Source organism: Phocoena phocoena, chromosome 4, assembly GCF_963924675.1.
Source record: "Phocoena phocoena chromosome 4, mPhoPho1.1, whole genome shotgun sequence".
In the NCBI taxonomy this organism is placed as follows: Eukaryota; Metazoa; Chordata; class Mammalia; order Artiodactyla; family Phocoenidae; genus Phocoena; species Phocoena phocoena.
Window position 1 is genome coordinate 11,060,006 of NC_089222.1, and position 14,512 is coordinate 11,074,517.

The window sequence follows — 14,512 nt, forward strand, 5'->3', positions numbered from 1 at the left end:
TAGGCAGTGCTGAATTTTATTTCTCTTATAAACCTGAAGTCAAATGTAACATATCAACAAAATATACGCTTATAGCTTAGAAAGGGCCAAATATTACTGTCAGGAATACATCAAGTTGCAGAGAAAAATCACTACTGCCTCATTATTCAAAAGACTGTGGAAAAACACCTTTAAAAAATTTCTTCCAGGTCATGACTAGGGACATAAAAGACAGGAAAAATAGGTCAGAAATGAGTACATCCTACTGCCAAGAAGTGACGTCAGAAGGTGGCCCAAGTAAGTGTCAACAATTACTTGTAGTACTCAAAAAAATTGTGAAATATATGATCTTTCATAAAAATGGTTATTTTGATAGCTAAATTTTCATGGAGCAGATTCCATCCAAAGTATCCCATTTCTTAGAGAGTTGTCTTCTAAAATGTGATTGCACACCCAGAGACTACGTGTCCATGAAAACAGAGGAGACCCATCACTACATTTACAAACCAATCTATGTACCACCAACAATTTTCTAGAGGTATCTGAGTAATTTCAATCTTTCCAACTCAACTCTGAATGGGATTCACAACGCTGCCGATTTTCTCAATGGAAAAGCATTTGCTTCTCTAAACTATATAAGAATGGGTGTCAATAAATCAAGTTAAGCTCCAGTGAATGGATCTTGCATTTGCCAAGTCAGGGAATGATATCAGAATATCGAGATGCTAAACAATAAAATTCTGTTATCACTGCAACTTACATCCTTTCTAAACTTCAACCTGAATACAGACAATGATGGGACACAACGAAATATTAAACAATTCATCTTTTTGATGAATCTTTGACAGAAGAAAAATACTTCTAAAAAAGAGGTTCACGTGTGTGATTCTTACTGGTTAGTTGTAGCCAGCACTGCTAAAATAATCACACAGGCAAAACATCCCCATTTAACTGGCTGGAGAATGTTCTGAATCCCACGTGGAGCTGACAGCAGCGGCAGCCGCAGGCTCAGGTGGCAAAGGCAGCCACCTTCCTGAGCAGGATGAAGAATCACCATGGGCTTCACACCCCCAACTCCCCATCTGGTCAGAAACCGCCACCCTAGGAAAACTAAGATAAACAGTGAAGGTGCATTTCCTGGGTCCTCCAGTGGGGTGTGGCCCAGAGAGTGCTGGGTGTTTCAGAGTAGAGTCCACATGTAGGGGGCTCCAAGGGTTCTGTCCCAGGACAGCTTACGATGAGGGAGAGGAACACAATGATCTCTCAAAGCAGCCAGCACAGGCTGGCACAGCTCCCTCTGTCCCAACGGCACAGGTCAGAGGGTCAATGAGAGACACAGCTCCCCTCTGAGTCCAAGGTCAGAGCAAGCCAGAGGGCTCCCAGACACCAGGGGGGAAGCAGGCCGAACGCATCAGTGAGCCGTGAAAGGCAGGTTCTAGATTGGCCAGTCTTCACTTTTGTGGATCTGAAAGGACTTGGAACTCACAAGCCGCTAAAGACATATAAATTATCACACACCAAAAGCCAACTCAGTCCTTTGTTTCTTTTTTTTGAGGGGGGTACGCGGGCCTCTCACTGTTGCGGCCTCTCCCGTTGCGGAGCACAGCCTCAGACGCGCAGGCTCAGCAGCCATGGCTCATGGGCCCAGCCGCTCCACGGCATAGTGGGATCCTCCCGGACCGGGGCACGAACCCATGTCCCCTGCATCGGCAGGCGGACTCTCAACCACTGCGCCACCAGGGAAGCCCAGTCCTTTGTTTCTTGATCATCACTTTCCTGTTTGAAAAGGATTTCCGCCACAGAGGACAATCACATCCACAAAACTGGCTGTAGACACAGTACCACGCCGTGCACACCACAACAGTGATCACAAACTTCAAGATGTCAAACAGATTCTAGATGCTGTAAAAAGTGTTCTCTTCAAGAAAGGGCTATATATTATTAATAGTGTTTGATGCATGTTTCAATAGCAAATCAGAAATTCTGATTCTGGAAAACTTCAATTGCTACAAGACTATATGCATGAGATACATCTCCCTACAGTTATTTCCCCCCTTTTTTCCCTCTCTTGGCAATTACTAGGCTTAACATAAATGCTTCATCAATCCCAACATGCCAAAGGAAGGCCACATTTCCAAGATGCTCTAAGAAGAATGTTATTCACTTAACAACACTAGTCAAAGTATTCAGACTCCATTTCTCTTGATGATCATTACATAATCGCTAGTTGTTACAGCTGGCACATCAGACTTCTGACTCTGCCTCAGCACCCGGGTCTCTCTCTAGGTGATATTTCCAGAAGTTTGTCTTTCTGGGAATCCAGGAGATGAAGTGCCGTGGGGAGGGAAAGGCTGCCAGCTGCATGGCGACAGCAGTGGGAGGTGTAAGGAGGAGAGTGTAAAGCTGTTTCTTTCCCAGAGATGTTGCCATAGTTTATAAATCATTTTGCCCTGGGGCTTTCCACCTACTCAAAGAGCAAGTTTCAGAGCCTGGGTGAAAAGCAGCTATCTTGTAAAAACAAAGACACTTCTCGGTTTTAAAGGTCAGATTAGATTTTTATTTGGGTTCCCACCAAAACGACAGGCTTGAAAGTTAGGATCTGTCAAGGAGAAACTGTTTTCTAAATTATTTTAACATATCAAGGAACAACACATGTAGGTCCCAGGAGCATCACCCCTAGGGTAGAGGAGATGCCCCTCCACCGACCACGGCTGGACCAAGCGTTTGCAGCCCTAGGGCAGGATGAGGAAAGGGGAAGTGGAGGGGACACTGGGAGCCAAGTGGAGGGGACACTGGGAGCCCGCCTCTTGGAGCCTTGAGGACGGAGGACGGAGCCAGGAAATCCCTGCACTGCACACACCAGCCCCAAGGCGCACTGGGGTGGGCGGTGGTGAGCTTTAGGACGTTCTTTAGCAAGGGCACAGAAAGGAGACTTTCTGCAGCTGCACCCCCTCCAGGCAGCTAGTGGCCACTCTTAGAGGAGCTGAGGGAAGAGAGAAAGTCTGAGAGACGGAGCATTTTACCTAAAGAGTCAAGCAACCACAACCCAAAATGGATAATGTGAATTAAGGCAATGGATCAGGGTTACGAAATGGAACTAAAATTGAGGGACACTCACCTGCCCCTAAGAGAGCTGGGAAAGCTGCATTTCCTTCCCCATCTGGGCCGAGTGTGTGGCCTGAACTCAGTCTCTGCCCCACAGGCATGAGGTGACAACAGGCTGAAGAACCTGGAAGTCGGCTAGCACTGCTGTCTCCACTCAGCCCAATTCTGTTTATTCGAAGCCTAGTGGGGACAGGAAGTTGACCAAGCAAACCAGGATAAGGAAGGCAAATGCTTCTTCCCAGCCTTGACCAGTCGCTGATGCTCGTGGCAACTGACCAAGAAAACCACGTCTGTTATTGACAGAGGACGCTCAGAATTTGAGAGATGTACACGGACTTTTAAAAGATGTCCTGGGGACTTCCCTAGTGGTCCAGTGGCTAAGACTCCATGCTCCCAATGCAGGGGGCTCAGGTTCGATCCCTAGCCGGGGAACTAGATCCCGCATGCATGCCACAACTAAGAGTCCACATGCCACAAGGAAGATCCCGCACGCTGCAACTGAAGATCTGGCGCGGCCAAATAAATGTTGAAAAAAATGTCCTGGTGGGTCTTTGACAGAAAGAAGAACTCAGAAAACAACTTAAGGAGGTAACTTTAGCCACTGAAGAAACAAAATAAGTTATTTCCAGTCAAGAAGAGAATATATCAAAAATAAACACTGAAGGAATAATGCAAGAGCAAAATCCACATTCACGTGGGATCGGATGGGAACGTGGGAAGCAATCCCTCTCCTCTTGCACAGGAAGGAAACAAGACTACAGCACTTCAGCGATCTTAAGTTTCATCAAAAATGTAGTAGTGTTCTTCTGTGTAATGCATCTGCTTACAAGGAAGTTCCCTAACTTTTCTGGAGCCTTAGGTTCCAGATATATTACATACATATTTCCTACCAGATTCAGTGAAATAAGGCGTTCGAGAAATAAGCAATCTTGTTCTGCCCCCTTCAGAAGCAACAGAAAGGCTCTAACAGAGAAGTCAAACTGTGGGAGACCCCACCAAACACATGGCCCCGAGCCACAGCCCCATAACCGCTCCCCAGGTGGCTTGGTTCAAGGGCTGAAGTGATGCCAACAGCAGGCTCCCGTTCCTCGTCTCCCAGTACGGTGGGACAGCGCCGCAGTCACTCAGGAATTGTAAACTGCAGAACAGTATCTGCAGTTGGTGCGTCAGATGGTACAGTGGCTCGCTTCGTACTTTATCACTTCTCGTCTGAAGACACCATCTGACAACGTGTGGGACTCTGTTAAGGTTTGCATCTCTGTCCTCCCAGAGAGTCTGGGGCTGGGTATCAAATTTAACTGGTAAAAAGCAGCGGCCGATGAAGGCTCTTTCAAGGGGATTGCCAGCCCCTAAAATGCTACTGTTTCGCAACTGTTCTTGCTTAGTATCTGAAGGGGTGTGTGTGTGTGTGTGTGTGTGTGTGTGTGTGTGTAAGAATACTTCTACGTATGTGTCCCTCGATGGTTTCTGTGGAGACATGTAAAACATGAAAAGCGGATGAGAGATACAGTCGTGCAATCACCACGTGCATATCACACCGTGAAGCACCATCTCCCCTAAATTTCTCAATCTCCCTGCTTCTGGTGGCTGAGTGGCAGCCTCTACAGCTGCTCTGATGATACGAGTGATACCATCATCACATTCCATCCTGTAAACATTACTTTTCCCTTCCCGTGGGGTTGGCAGTCGCTCTGAAGTGGGTCAGCTGTATGGTTTTGATGATGCCAGAGAAACCGTTTTGGAAACGTCACTGGATGAACCTCCCCTGTCACTGAATTAAACTAGAGGCTTTGGGTTTCTGCTCTTCCCCCTGTAGCAGGGTACATTCACCTTTCCCTAATCTTTTTTTCCCCCTCTTTTTAGCTCAGTCTTATCCCAAGGCATAATACTCTATTTTTCTACAGTTACAAAAATTGGGAGAGTTGACACCTCCAATTAAAAGATGCTTTTAATGTCAAGTTCTGAGGCAGGAGAGTGATAAAAGCAGCCACAGAGGAGATGGGAATCAATAATAACCTTATCACAGATGATCTCTGCTTGGTCCAGATGGGCAGACTCCATCAATTATGAAGTGTGATTTGTCTCTTCCCTGCATTAAGCAGTGGCCAGAGAAAATACAGGAACCCATACCAACAACATAGAGCAGAGCACTCCTGATGCTGCATGTTGACTGCCAACATATCTGTGTAAGAAAAAAACCCTTCGTTTCACATATTTTATTTAAAGGATCTTGTTTTATTTAAGAAACATTTAAAGCCATGAGGTAGAAGGGACGATCCAGTAACTTATATAAAAATATTCACAGCAAGCAAATAACATGCTCCTAGACAAAGCATCTTGTTCCTTTTTTTTTAAACACTAAAAACTACTGTTCTCTACTGGATAAATGGATTCCTCAGAGAGTGCTTTCTTAATTAAGTGTGAAGGCAATTAAAATCAAGATTTTTGTGAAGATGGAAACAAATTAATTTCAGATAGAAAGCAGAGACCAAGGAACGGCAATGACAGGAACAAATTCATGGGTAATCTCCGAGCAGCTACGGCTGCTCGAGAGTCCGCCGCTGTGTATGTGAACAGCCGTGCTCTCTGTGACAGAGCTGGGCATCCTTTTCTTTCCTTTTTCCTCTTCTCTCCCTTTCATTCCCTGGGACTTCATCGTCAATGTACTTACAATGACTGAAGCATATTCCATAGTGCAGAAAAATTGTAGCAAAACCAAGGAAAAAGACTTTTTTTCTTTAAAAAATATTTATGTGATAAGGACACTTAACATGAGATCTACCCCTCTGAACAAATGCTTACCTGTACAATGCATTACTGTTGACTAGAGGTACAAGGTGCTACTGTACACGGGTCTCTAAAACTCCTCCACCTTACTTACCTGAAACTTCATGCCTGTTGATTAATAACGTCCTATCTCCAGCGCCTGGTAACTCCCAGTCTAGTCTTTGATTTTATGAATCTGACTATCTTAGATACCTCATTTAAGTGGAATCCCGCAGGGCTTGTCTTTCTGCGTCTGGCTTCTTTCACCGAGAATACTGCCCTCAAAGTCCAATGAAAAAATTTTAAAGAGAACTTTCTTTTTACGTAACACTCCACAAAATATTTAAACTCCCAGTGTTTTCTCTCAGTCAAGGAAGAATGTCGATGTCTTGGTCTCTATTTGTTAGCACAGATCTCATAACATTTAAAAAAATTTAAGCGTAAAGCAGACGGTAAATCTGAAACTAATAAGCAAAGATAGCTGGAGAGCTGAATCGTTACTTTCATCAACATTAAAAAGGGTGGTAAAAACCACTTTCGTATAAAAAGATGATGATGACGGGAGAGGGAAGCCTGAAGTGGTCCTGAAGCCTCCCGGCAGATCATCCCAGGAGCACTGTGTGTTACGGAGCGGGGACCCGCTCACTCACCAGAATCTCTTACTCAGGTTACGTAATCCTTATCTTCTCCAAACCAGCCTTTAAACACGTGAGAGAACGAGCTCAACTGTGATATCTGATTCTCAACAGTGGATGCATTCAAGTTCACTGACACACACTTTCAAGTAAAACGCTTAAATTTTCTGTTTTCTGAAGTAATAATACAAAAGATATATTCAGGTACTTATAATCAGATTCCAGTGAGTGGAACTCAATCTGTTGAATACAGTCTTCCTTATTTTAAGCTCATCGGATCTGCCTTTTAACATACGCCAAAGTATGCAAGACGAATTCTTCTCCACCTTCATGGGGGGAGCAAGAATCAGAAATAAGGTACCTGGGACTTCAAGGGCCCCACGTGAACAACGTCAGATCATGATCACTGGCGCTATCTGGGCTTTAGATTCATCAGTCATCCACACGCCACGCATGGCTCATCTTCCTGATCTGGACTGCAGGGCAAAAACTGGACAAAGAGACTAGTCAGGTTCTAAACCTGCCATTAGAACCATTAATGGTGCTGCCATTAATTTGATGCACCACTGGGTTTCCATTTTCTCATCTGCAAAATAAAGACGCTCAGCAGGCGGCCTCTGAGTTCTCTTTCACCCCTACCCTCCCACAGTCCACAATCTTAATTCTGAGCATGGCTCTTTGCTGCTCAAAAATGTGCAAGAACTCCCACGGTCCATGCTTGAACTTCCTAGAACACGTGCTTCCCATTTCTGAGAGTGTTTCACCCTGTGAACTCAGCCTGCAACAGTCTCCTTTTCTTTACCTGCTGAAATCTGAGGTGTTCTTAAGGGTCAGAGGCCAGTATTTCCTTGAAGTCTTCCTAATTCCTAAACTTGAAACTGACCGTTCTCTCCCATGAACATCCAAATAATCTGTTTACATATATATATATATATATATATATATATATATATATATATATTTATTTTTATTTGCGGTACGCGGGCCTCTCACTGTTGCAGCCTCTCCCGTTGAGGAGCACAGTCTCCGGATGCGCAGGCTCAGAGGCCATGGCTCACGGGCCCAGCCGCCCCGCGGCATGTGGGATCTTCCCGGACCGGGGCACGAATCCGTGTCCCCTGCATCGGCAGGCGGACTCTCAACCACTGCGCCACCAGGGAAGCCCTGTTTACATATTTTAACACATCTATCTATCATCTATCCTCTCACTATCTCTGGATATGTTTCATCTCTTCCACTAAACTGTGAACTCCTCCAGGGAAGAAAAGCCTCCCTTGTGTGACCACACAGTCACTCCCACTCTCCAGACCAGTCCCTCCCTATTTCTCCCCCATCTGCCTGATCTAAGAAGGTGTCTGTGGTTTTCTTCCTCTGCTCCCGGGTGGCTTTGACACCCGCCTTCCTGAGCAACGTCCCAGCCTCAAACCTCACCACTTCCGGGATCCAAGGAGGGACGACAAATAGGGCAAAAAACCACAATTTGGGCCACCCTGAAGACCTGTTCGTTGGGGGGAATCACAAGAGCCATTAGGACAATCTAGGGGCCGTGGGCAGGGTGACCACACAACTAATTATCTAAACAGGGACACTGTTAAGGGTTAAAGGGAGAACTATTAATAATTATGCTGGGACAACAGGTGTACAAGCAGGGTCTGTCCCAGGCAAATGGGGCTGCAGGCCACCCTGAGCGTGGGCCCTCTTTCCTAGCCTCCACACCGCCTTACACAGTGTCCACATTTCCACAATCAGCTCCTTCCCTGCACTCTCCTTTTTCACAAAGACACTGGCATATTTCAGCTACAACTCGTTTATTAATAAGAGTTTAGACAGAAAAATAGTCACAATCTTGACAGCATAAATACATATCTGTACACTCTTAGGAGATACCGCAATCCTGTCCTCACTGGAGGGCAACTTCAGCAGTGCAGACTCGCAGTAACACAGGACTTTGTGGGGAGGGGTGGATTTCTCAAACTACGCTTACTTCTCATTTGGAGTCTGCAAACTATAAATGGGAAGTCAGTGAAATGAAATAAGATCTTATTTCGAAGGCTAATTTTGGGTTAAGCTCAGTATAACAAACGTTACAAAAATAAAGGCTATCCAGGACCTTATGACGTTTCCCATCAGTATTTCATCTATTCCTTAGCTAGCTTTAATAAATTAGTTGTCAGAAGGTGAGAAATAATTAAGTCATTAATAAATGGACTATAAAATATTACAAGAGCTATAATATTGCCGTAGCAATATGACAACCTTTAAAATGCAAATTATAAACATTTGAATTTAATTTTAAGTACTTTATAGCTTAGTTTAGCAGGTGGAATGAAAAAGAGAGCAAATCAATAAAGCTAGGGGTATGACGCAGCCCAGCTATGTCAATCAGACATTATGTAAGACTAATTTCACAACTTTAAAAACTTAAGCAAGCCAACTGTCTTATCATTTCTACAACAACACAATTATAAAGTTATATGTAGATAAGAGTTACATAGTAAATGTTATCATCTTCCAGCCCAGGGAGAGGAAGGGGCGGGGGAAGTGATATGGTGGGCACTGTGTCCACCCTGCTATGGTCTCACTCCCGCTGTGGGCTCAGCCTGGACTAGCGCCTGGGTACCGACCCTTCCAGTTAACACCTCCCTGGGGCACCACATCCCACTCTCAGGAAGGTCCTCTTAAAAAGGTTACCATGAAGAAATGTCACTGCGTGACCGGTAACACACCTGAGCCAGTAAGTCATCTTAGATGTTGGTCAATGACGTGGGTCTGCAAAATGTCTAACAATTTTATTTGTGGCTTAAGTTTAAAAAGCATTTACAAATATCAGCCACTTCTTTGGGCTTCTTCTCATGAAACCAACTAGGTAGCCTGAGGCACAGCATGCAAGAGCTCTTCAGACTTTTCCATTTAACCTCTTTTTCCTGTCTTTCCATCTTTTCCCCCCAAAGGAATCTCAGCATAAGCTTCTTGGTTTTGTTCCCCAGCTGCCATCCTAGCAGACTGGATGGCTCCCTGAGGACAGGGACCCCTTATGCTCATGCCTGTGGCCCCTCCAGCACCCAGCACAGCGCTCCCCCAGCCCATGTTTACAGACGCATTTGCCCCTGGCCGTCCTTCTTTCTCAAGGGTGACTGTCACTCCCTGCAGTTTGTCTGCAGTGTCCAGTGTTCCATCCTTATTTATCTTACATCACCGTGAACTCTAAGCTGGAAAGAGCAGGGAATAATAAGCACCTGCTACAACGTGTGGTTATTGCATTGGAACTCAGGAAAAAGATCAAATACCACTTCTTCTTAAGGTAATGAACTGATAAGCTGTTTAAAATACTGCACTCTTATGATAGGTGGGAATGTAAATTTGTATAGCTACTAGGGAAAACAGCACGGAAGATCCTCAAAGAGTTAAAAACAGGACTACCATATGATGCAGCAATTCCGCTTTTCAGAATATACCCTAAGGTAATAAAAACACTAACTCAAAAAGATACATGCACCCCCATGTTCATAGCAGCATTATTTACAATAGCCAAGATATGGAAACAACCTAAATGTCTATGGATAGATAAAGAAGTTGTGAGATATACATATATATATATTAAAATATGAGGAGATCCTACCATTTGCTACAACACAGATGAACCCTGAAGGTATTATGCTAAGTGTAATGAGTCAGAGAAAGACAAATACTGTATGACCCACTTATATGTGGAAACTAAAACAAAACAAAACAAAAACAAAAAACCAAACTCATAGAAAAAGAGATCAGATTTGTGGTTACCAGAGGTGAAGGGTGCAGACAGTGAGAACTGAAGGAAGGTGGTCAAAAGGTAGACATTTCCAGTTATAAGATAAATAAGTCCTAGGAATGTAATATATACCATGATGACTGATACACAGAAAACTTAAGAAAATAAATCCTAAGACCTCTTATCACAAGAAATTTTTTTTTCCTTTCCTCTCTTCTTCCTTCTTTTTATATGAGAAGATGGATGTCAGCTGAACCCACTGTGGTAATCATTTCACAATATGCATAAATCAAACCATCATGCTGTACGCCTTAAACTTATACATGAGTGTCAACTATTTCTCAATAAAACTGGGGGAAAGAAAGAGCAAAAGAAAAAAAAAAGCTGCATGCTTCTGACTTGGACTTCCAGGTCTTATGCACCCAAAGATTTGGGTGAACAAGGCTAAGACGTGAAGAAGATTAAGAACAAAAATCCTTCCAAACTTTTGTTTTTGGAAATAGTACCCACTGGTCAAGACAATTTGTCAAATAGGGCATACTATGTCCATCACCCTTTGGAAAGCCACTGCCGGCAAACAAAAGGCCCCACACAGTCCTGCAGTGAAGACATCTGATTAATTTTGCTCAAACCAGTATTTCCCTAAATTATTTCAACATGGAACCCTTTCTCCCATGTGACACTTATTAATATTCTAAGAAACCAAGGCTCCTCAGCAGACACTGTGGGAAATGCTGACCTAAAGCATTTTTTTCTTTCCCGGAAATTGTATAAATCCCTCTGAATTGCAGTTTTCAGGTCAACTTACAGAATAGTAAAAGAAATATATTTCTGTAAGGTTTACAATGCCACTCCTGATTTGTCTTAGACCACAGCAGGCTACCTGAGAAGCAGCCTTGAGTTTTGTGGTCTGAGCTCCTGCTTCTCGTGTGGAGGAGGTGGTGGGTGAGGCCTCTTACCTCTGAGCACCCGGCCGGTACAGGCTGACAGCCTCGCCCATCTGGGAGGGGAGTGTCCAGCACCACCCTTAACCCTGACCGCAGGGGAGGACCTGCGGTGCTCACTGGCGTTTTGACAACTTCAGCTACACTGCGAGCTTGAAACGGTGTTGTTCACTAACTCATCCCTCAGAGTTACGATAAATCAAAAAGTACAGCGAGAGCAGGAAGCGATTAGGAAAACGCAAGATAGACCTTAAGGGCAAAAATGCAATATTCTAGGTGTCCTGAGGATTCCTCATTAACGCTAAGCTGATAACCAATCACAGGGGTCACAGAGCAGCTGCTATAAGGAAGGAAAACTTTGCACAATATAGAGTCATGTAGTGGAAGCACCTGCCTCTGATGGTATTTAAAGTGTATTTTTGGAAAAAAAAAAACTAAATTTCTCACCTTTACCGGTTTGAAAACAAAATAAAAATGAGTGACGCAATGGCTGATTACAGGGAAAGGTTAAAAAAATTCCCTCCTATATATATGTGGAAAATAGGGTATGCTTTAGAAGTCAATTCAGATACATTCTTGAAAAGCTGTCTGAATCCTGCTTTCTAAAATAGCAACAACAAAACACTAAAGTCTTTCAAATACAGCAAGGTCAGGGGAATAACTTTTCCAGCACAGGTAAAGGAAGCCTGAACTAGGAAAGCACACTTCAGCAAGAGCTCCTAAGCATGTCGGGGTACTGTCCTAAGACACCTCCCTCCCCTGGGCTCCATAAAAGTGCAAAGAGCCACTCACCATGTCGTAAGTTGTTACGATCTTTTTCAGAACCTCGGGCACGATTCCCTGCAACTCCATGGTGGGATACTGCTCGCTGAGATTCAGGACCACCAGGGGCGTGTTATCAGGTCCCAGGAAGCGGGGAGACACCGCCAGCATGCACTGCATGAGGTTGGCTACGGAGGAGAGGCCACACAGCTCCTTGAAGGACACCACTGCATTCTGCTCAATGGAAAGAAGAAGGCGCTTTGTAATTCACCAGGGTTTTAATTTCTCGGGGATGTTATACTCAATATACTTGGTTATCCTTGGACTGCCTGGTACAACAGTTACTAGCAGTTTTATGACAGACATGGTTAATGATTATCTTATCCTGGGAAAAATGGCTACTTTCCAAAGTAAACATAGTTATAGATATTTGTAATACCAATTTATCAAAAGTATGGAAAAGGCAAATAAGTTAAATTCTTTCGAAGGGCAAAGCTACTCTTCAGATCAAAGTTCACAGCAGTGCTAATGCTGATATGTAATTATGAACAAACCAAAAAGAAGGCTTCTGCATTCAAAAAGGTAAAGATTCAGAAAAAAAAAATCGGGCTTAAAATAAGTATCAAATATGCCAGCCATCCAAAAAAAAAAAAAAAAGAGGAATATTTGCAAGATAGAAACTTGAGTCTCTCTCACCTGTTCATACCAGCTGGTTCCAAAGCTAAAGGAACTTGGAGGATGCCGCAGTTTCCGTGGAGATGTGCCCGGTGGGAGACCTTCCTGCCCGGTACCACAGCCTTCCCTTCCCCTAGTCCCGTCTCCATGCTGCTTCTCCTGTTCTCAATGCTCTTTTTTACTAATCACCAGAGGTGCCATTAAAATCCCCATTAAAGGAAACCCTTCCATACTGTAAAAAGCCACGAGTCGGTGTTCTCTGAGCACCGTGTGCAAGGCATAGGTAATATACATGACCCCATCTGATCCTCTCAACCAGCCACACTGGGCCCGAGCCTCAGCTGTGGCCTGTCTCTGTTGTCTACCTGAGGTCACACAGCTAGCAGGTGAAGGGGTCAGGATTTTACCTGAAGTCTGCTGAGGATGAGGCCTCTGCTCTTAATCACTGTGCTGCCAGAACAGGTACATTCCAACCGAAAAATGAGTCACCCCAGGCACACCTGGGTCCTGACCTGGGCTGAGCATGGCGACCATAGGGGAGGGATCTGGGCCCCCAAGTCCTGTGCCTTCTGCTCTCAAACACCCCCGTCCTTGGAAATGAGCCGCACGTTGGTTTTAAATTTAAACATTTTCTTTTTATTAATATTGCTTTAAATATGGGCATCAAGCTGTGTATCATTTTGTCCAAAATCACTTGGATGTTGACTGCTCATAACAATAAATCCTTACTGAGAGCTCTAAGGGGGGCCCCCAGTCACACCATCACACTCCCCAGTTACTTCTTCTTCACCTGCCGTTGTCCTATTTGTTTATTATCTGCTGCCCAGCCCCAACTAAAATCTGCTGTTTCCTGCTGCATCCCTGGCCCGACCGCCCGGGTGTGGCAGGGGCATCACACAGCGCCGACTGCAGTGTGGGTTCAGCACAGACACGCGGCCCTGGAAGGACGGCGCTCGGCTTCATGTGCATGACAGCTGCCGTAGGGCAGGGACGTGCAGGCTGCTCAGAGCTGAGGTCCACCAACCATGGCACCCTCAGAGATAGGGAGACACCCTCCACATTTACTATGAGACAAGAAATAAAACAAAATGTCTCCATTGTGGGAAGGTCTTTTAATTTTACTTGCTGCTGGCATTCTGCTCATAATAGTTATAAAGATTATATATATATACACGTGTGTGTGTGTGTGTGTGTGTGTATGTATCTTTTTTTTTTTATCATTTCTAAACACACTGAGCGGTGATCCATCACACGCTGGGATGGGCTGGGGTAGGTGTGTGTGTGAGGTAGCCCTCACAGCCTCCTTCTGCATCACTGGTAGCCCCAGTATCCTGCTAGACACGTGGACAATCCTTAATTACATACCTAACCCTGACTGATTGCTTTTCGCCACTACGCGGTTCAGAGGTAATTATTATCTCAGACATCTAATAAATACAGGTGTCACGTGTCTTTTACTTACACAATTAGATAGCTGCACTGCAGAGTCAAGAGCAGGCTCAATACATAAACCCACGGGCTGTGTACAGGCTCCCCATTCCCGCAGCATGACGGCCCCACAAGAAAGGACCGGAACGTGTCCCTCTAGTTTGATGGGCTTGACGTCAGTGTGTTCCAGCTAAGGAATATTCAGAAATACCAGATTCCCACGTGCGCTTTTAGAGAAGACGGGGGGCTGTTCCCTAGTGATTAACAGGGACCAGGTCGGGTGTGGACTCAGCAGCAAGGCTGTCTCATTCCCATAGAGTGTGTTCAATACCAGCTGCCGTTTTGGAAATTCACAATGATAAAAAAAAAACGAGATCGGTGGTAAACATTCTTACAAGCGATGGGAATTTACAAAGTATTTAAGATGGGAAATACGACTATTTAAAGAAACCCTCCAAAAGACTCTTACA

At 44.5% G+C, this 14,512-nt stretch overlaps 1 protein-coding gene across 1 annotated transcript in view; it reads right to left on the reverse strand.

Moving 5' to 3' along the window:
- The window catches only part of PLCL2 (phospholipase C like 2), a 202,205-nt gene that overhangs the window by 70,868 nt on the left and 116,825 nt on the right, over positions 1 to 14,512 (reverse strand). Inside the window, exon 3 of the mRNA XM_065876327.1 lies at positions 11,970 to 12,173. Coding sequence (XP_065732399.1) covers positions 11,970 to 12,173 — 204 coding nt within the window. The remainder of the gene's footprint in view (positions 1 to 11,969; positions 12,174 to 14,512) is intronic.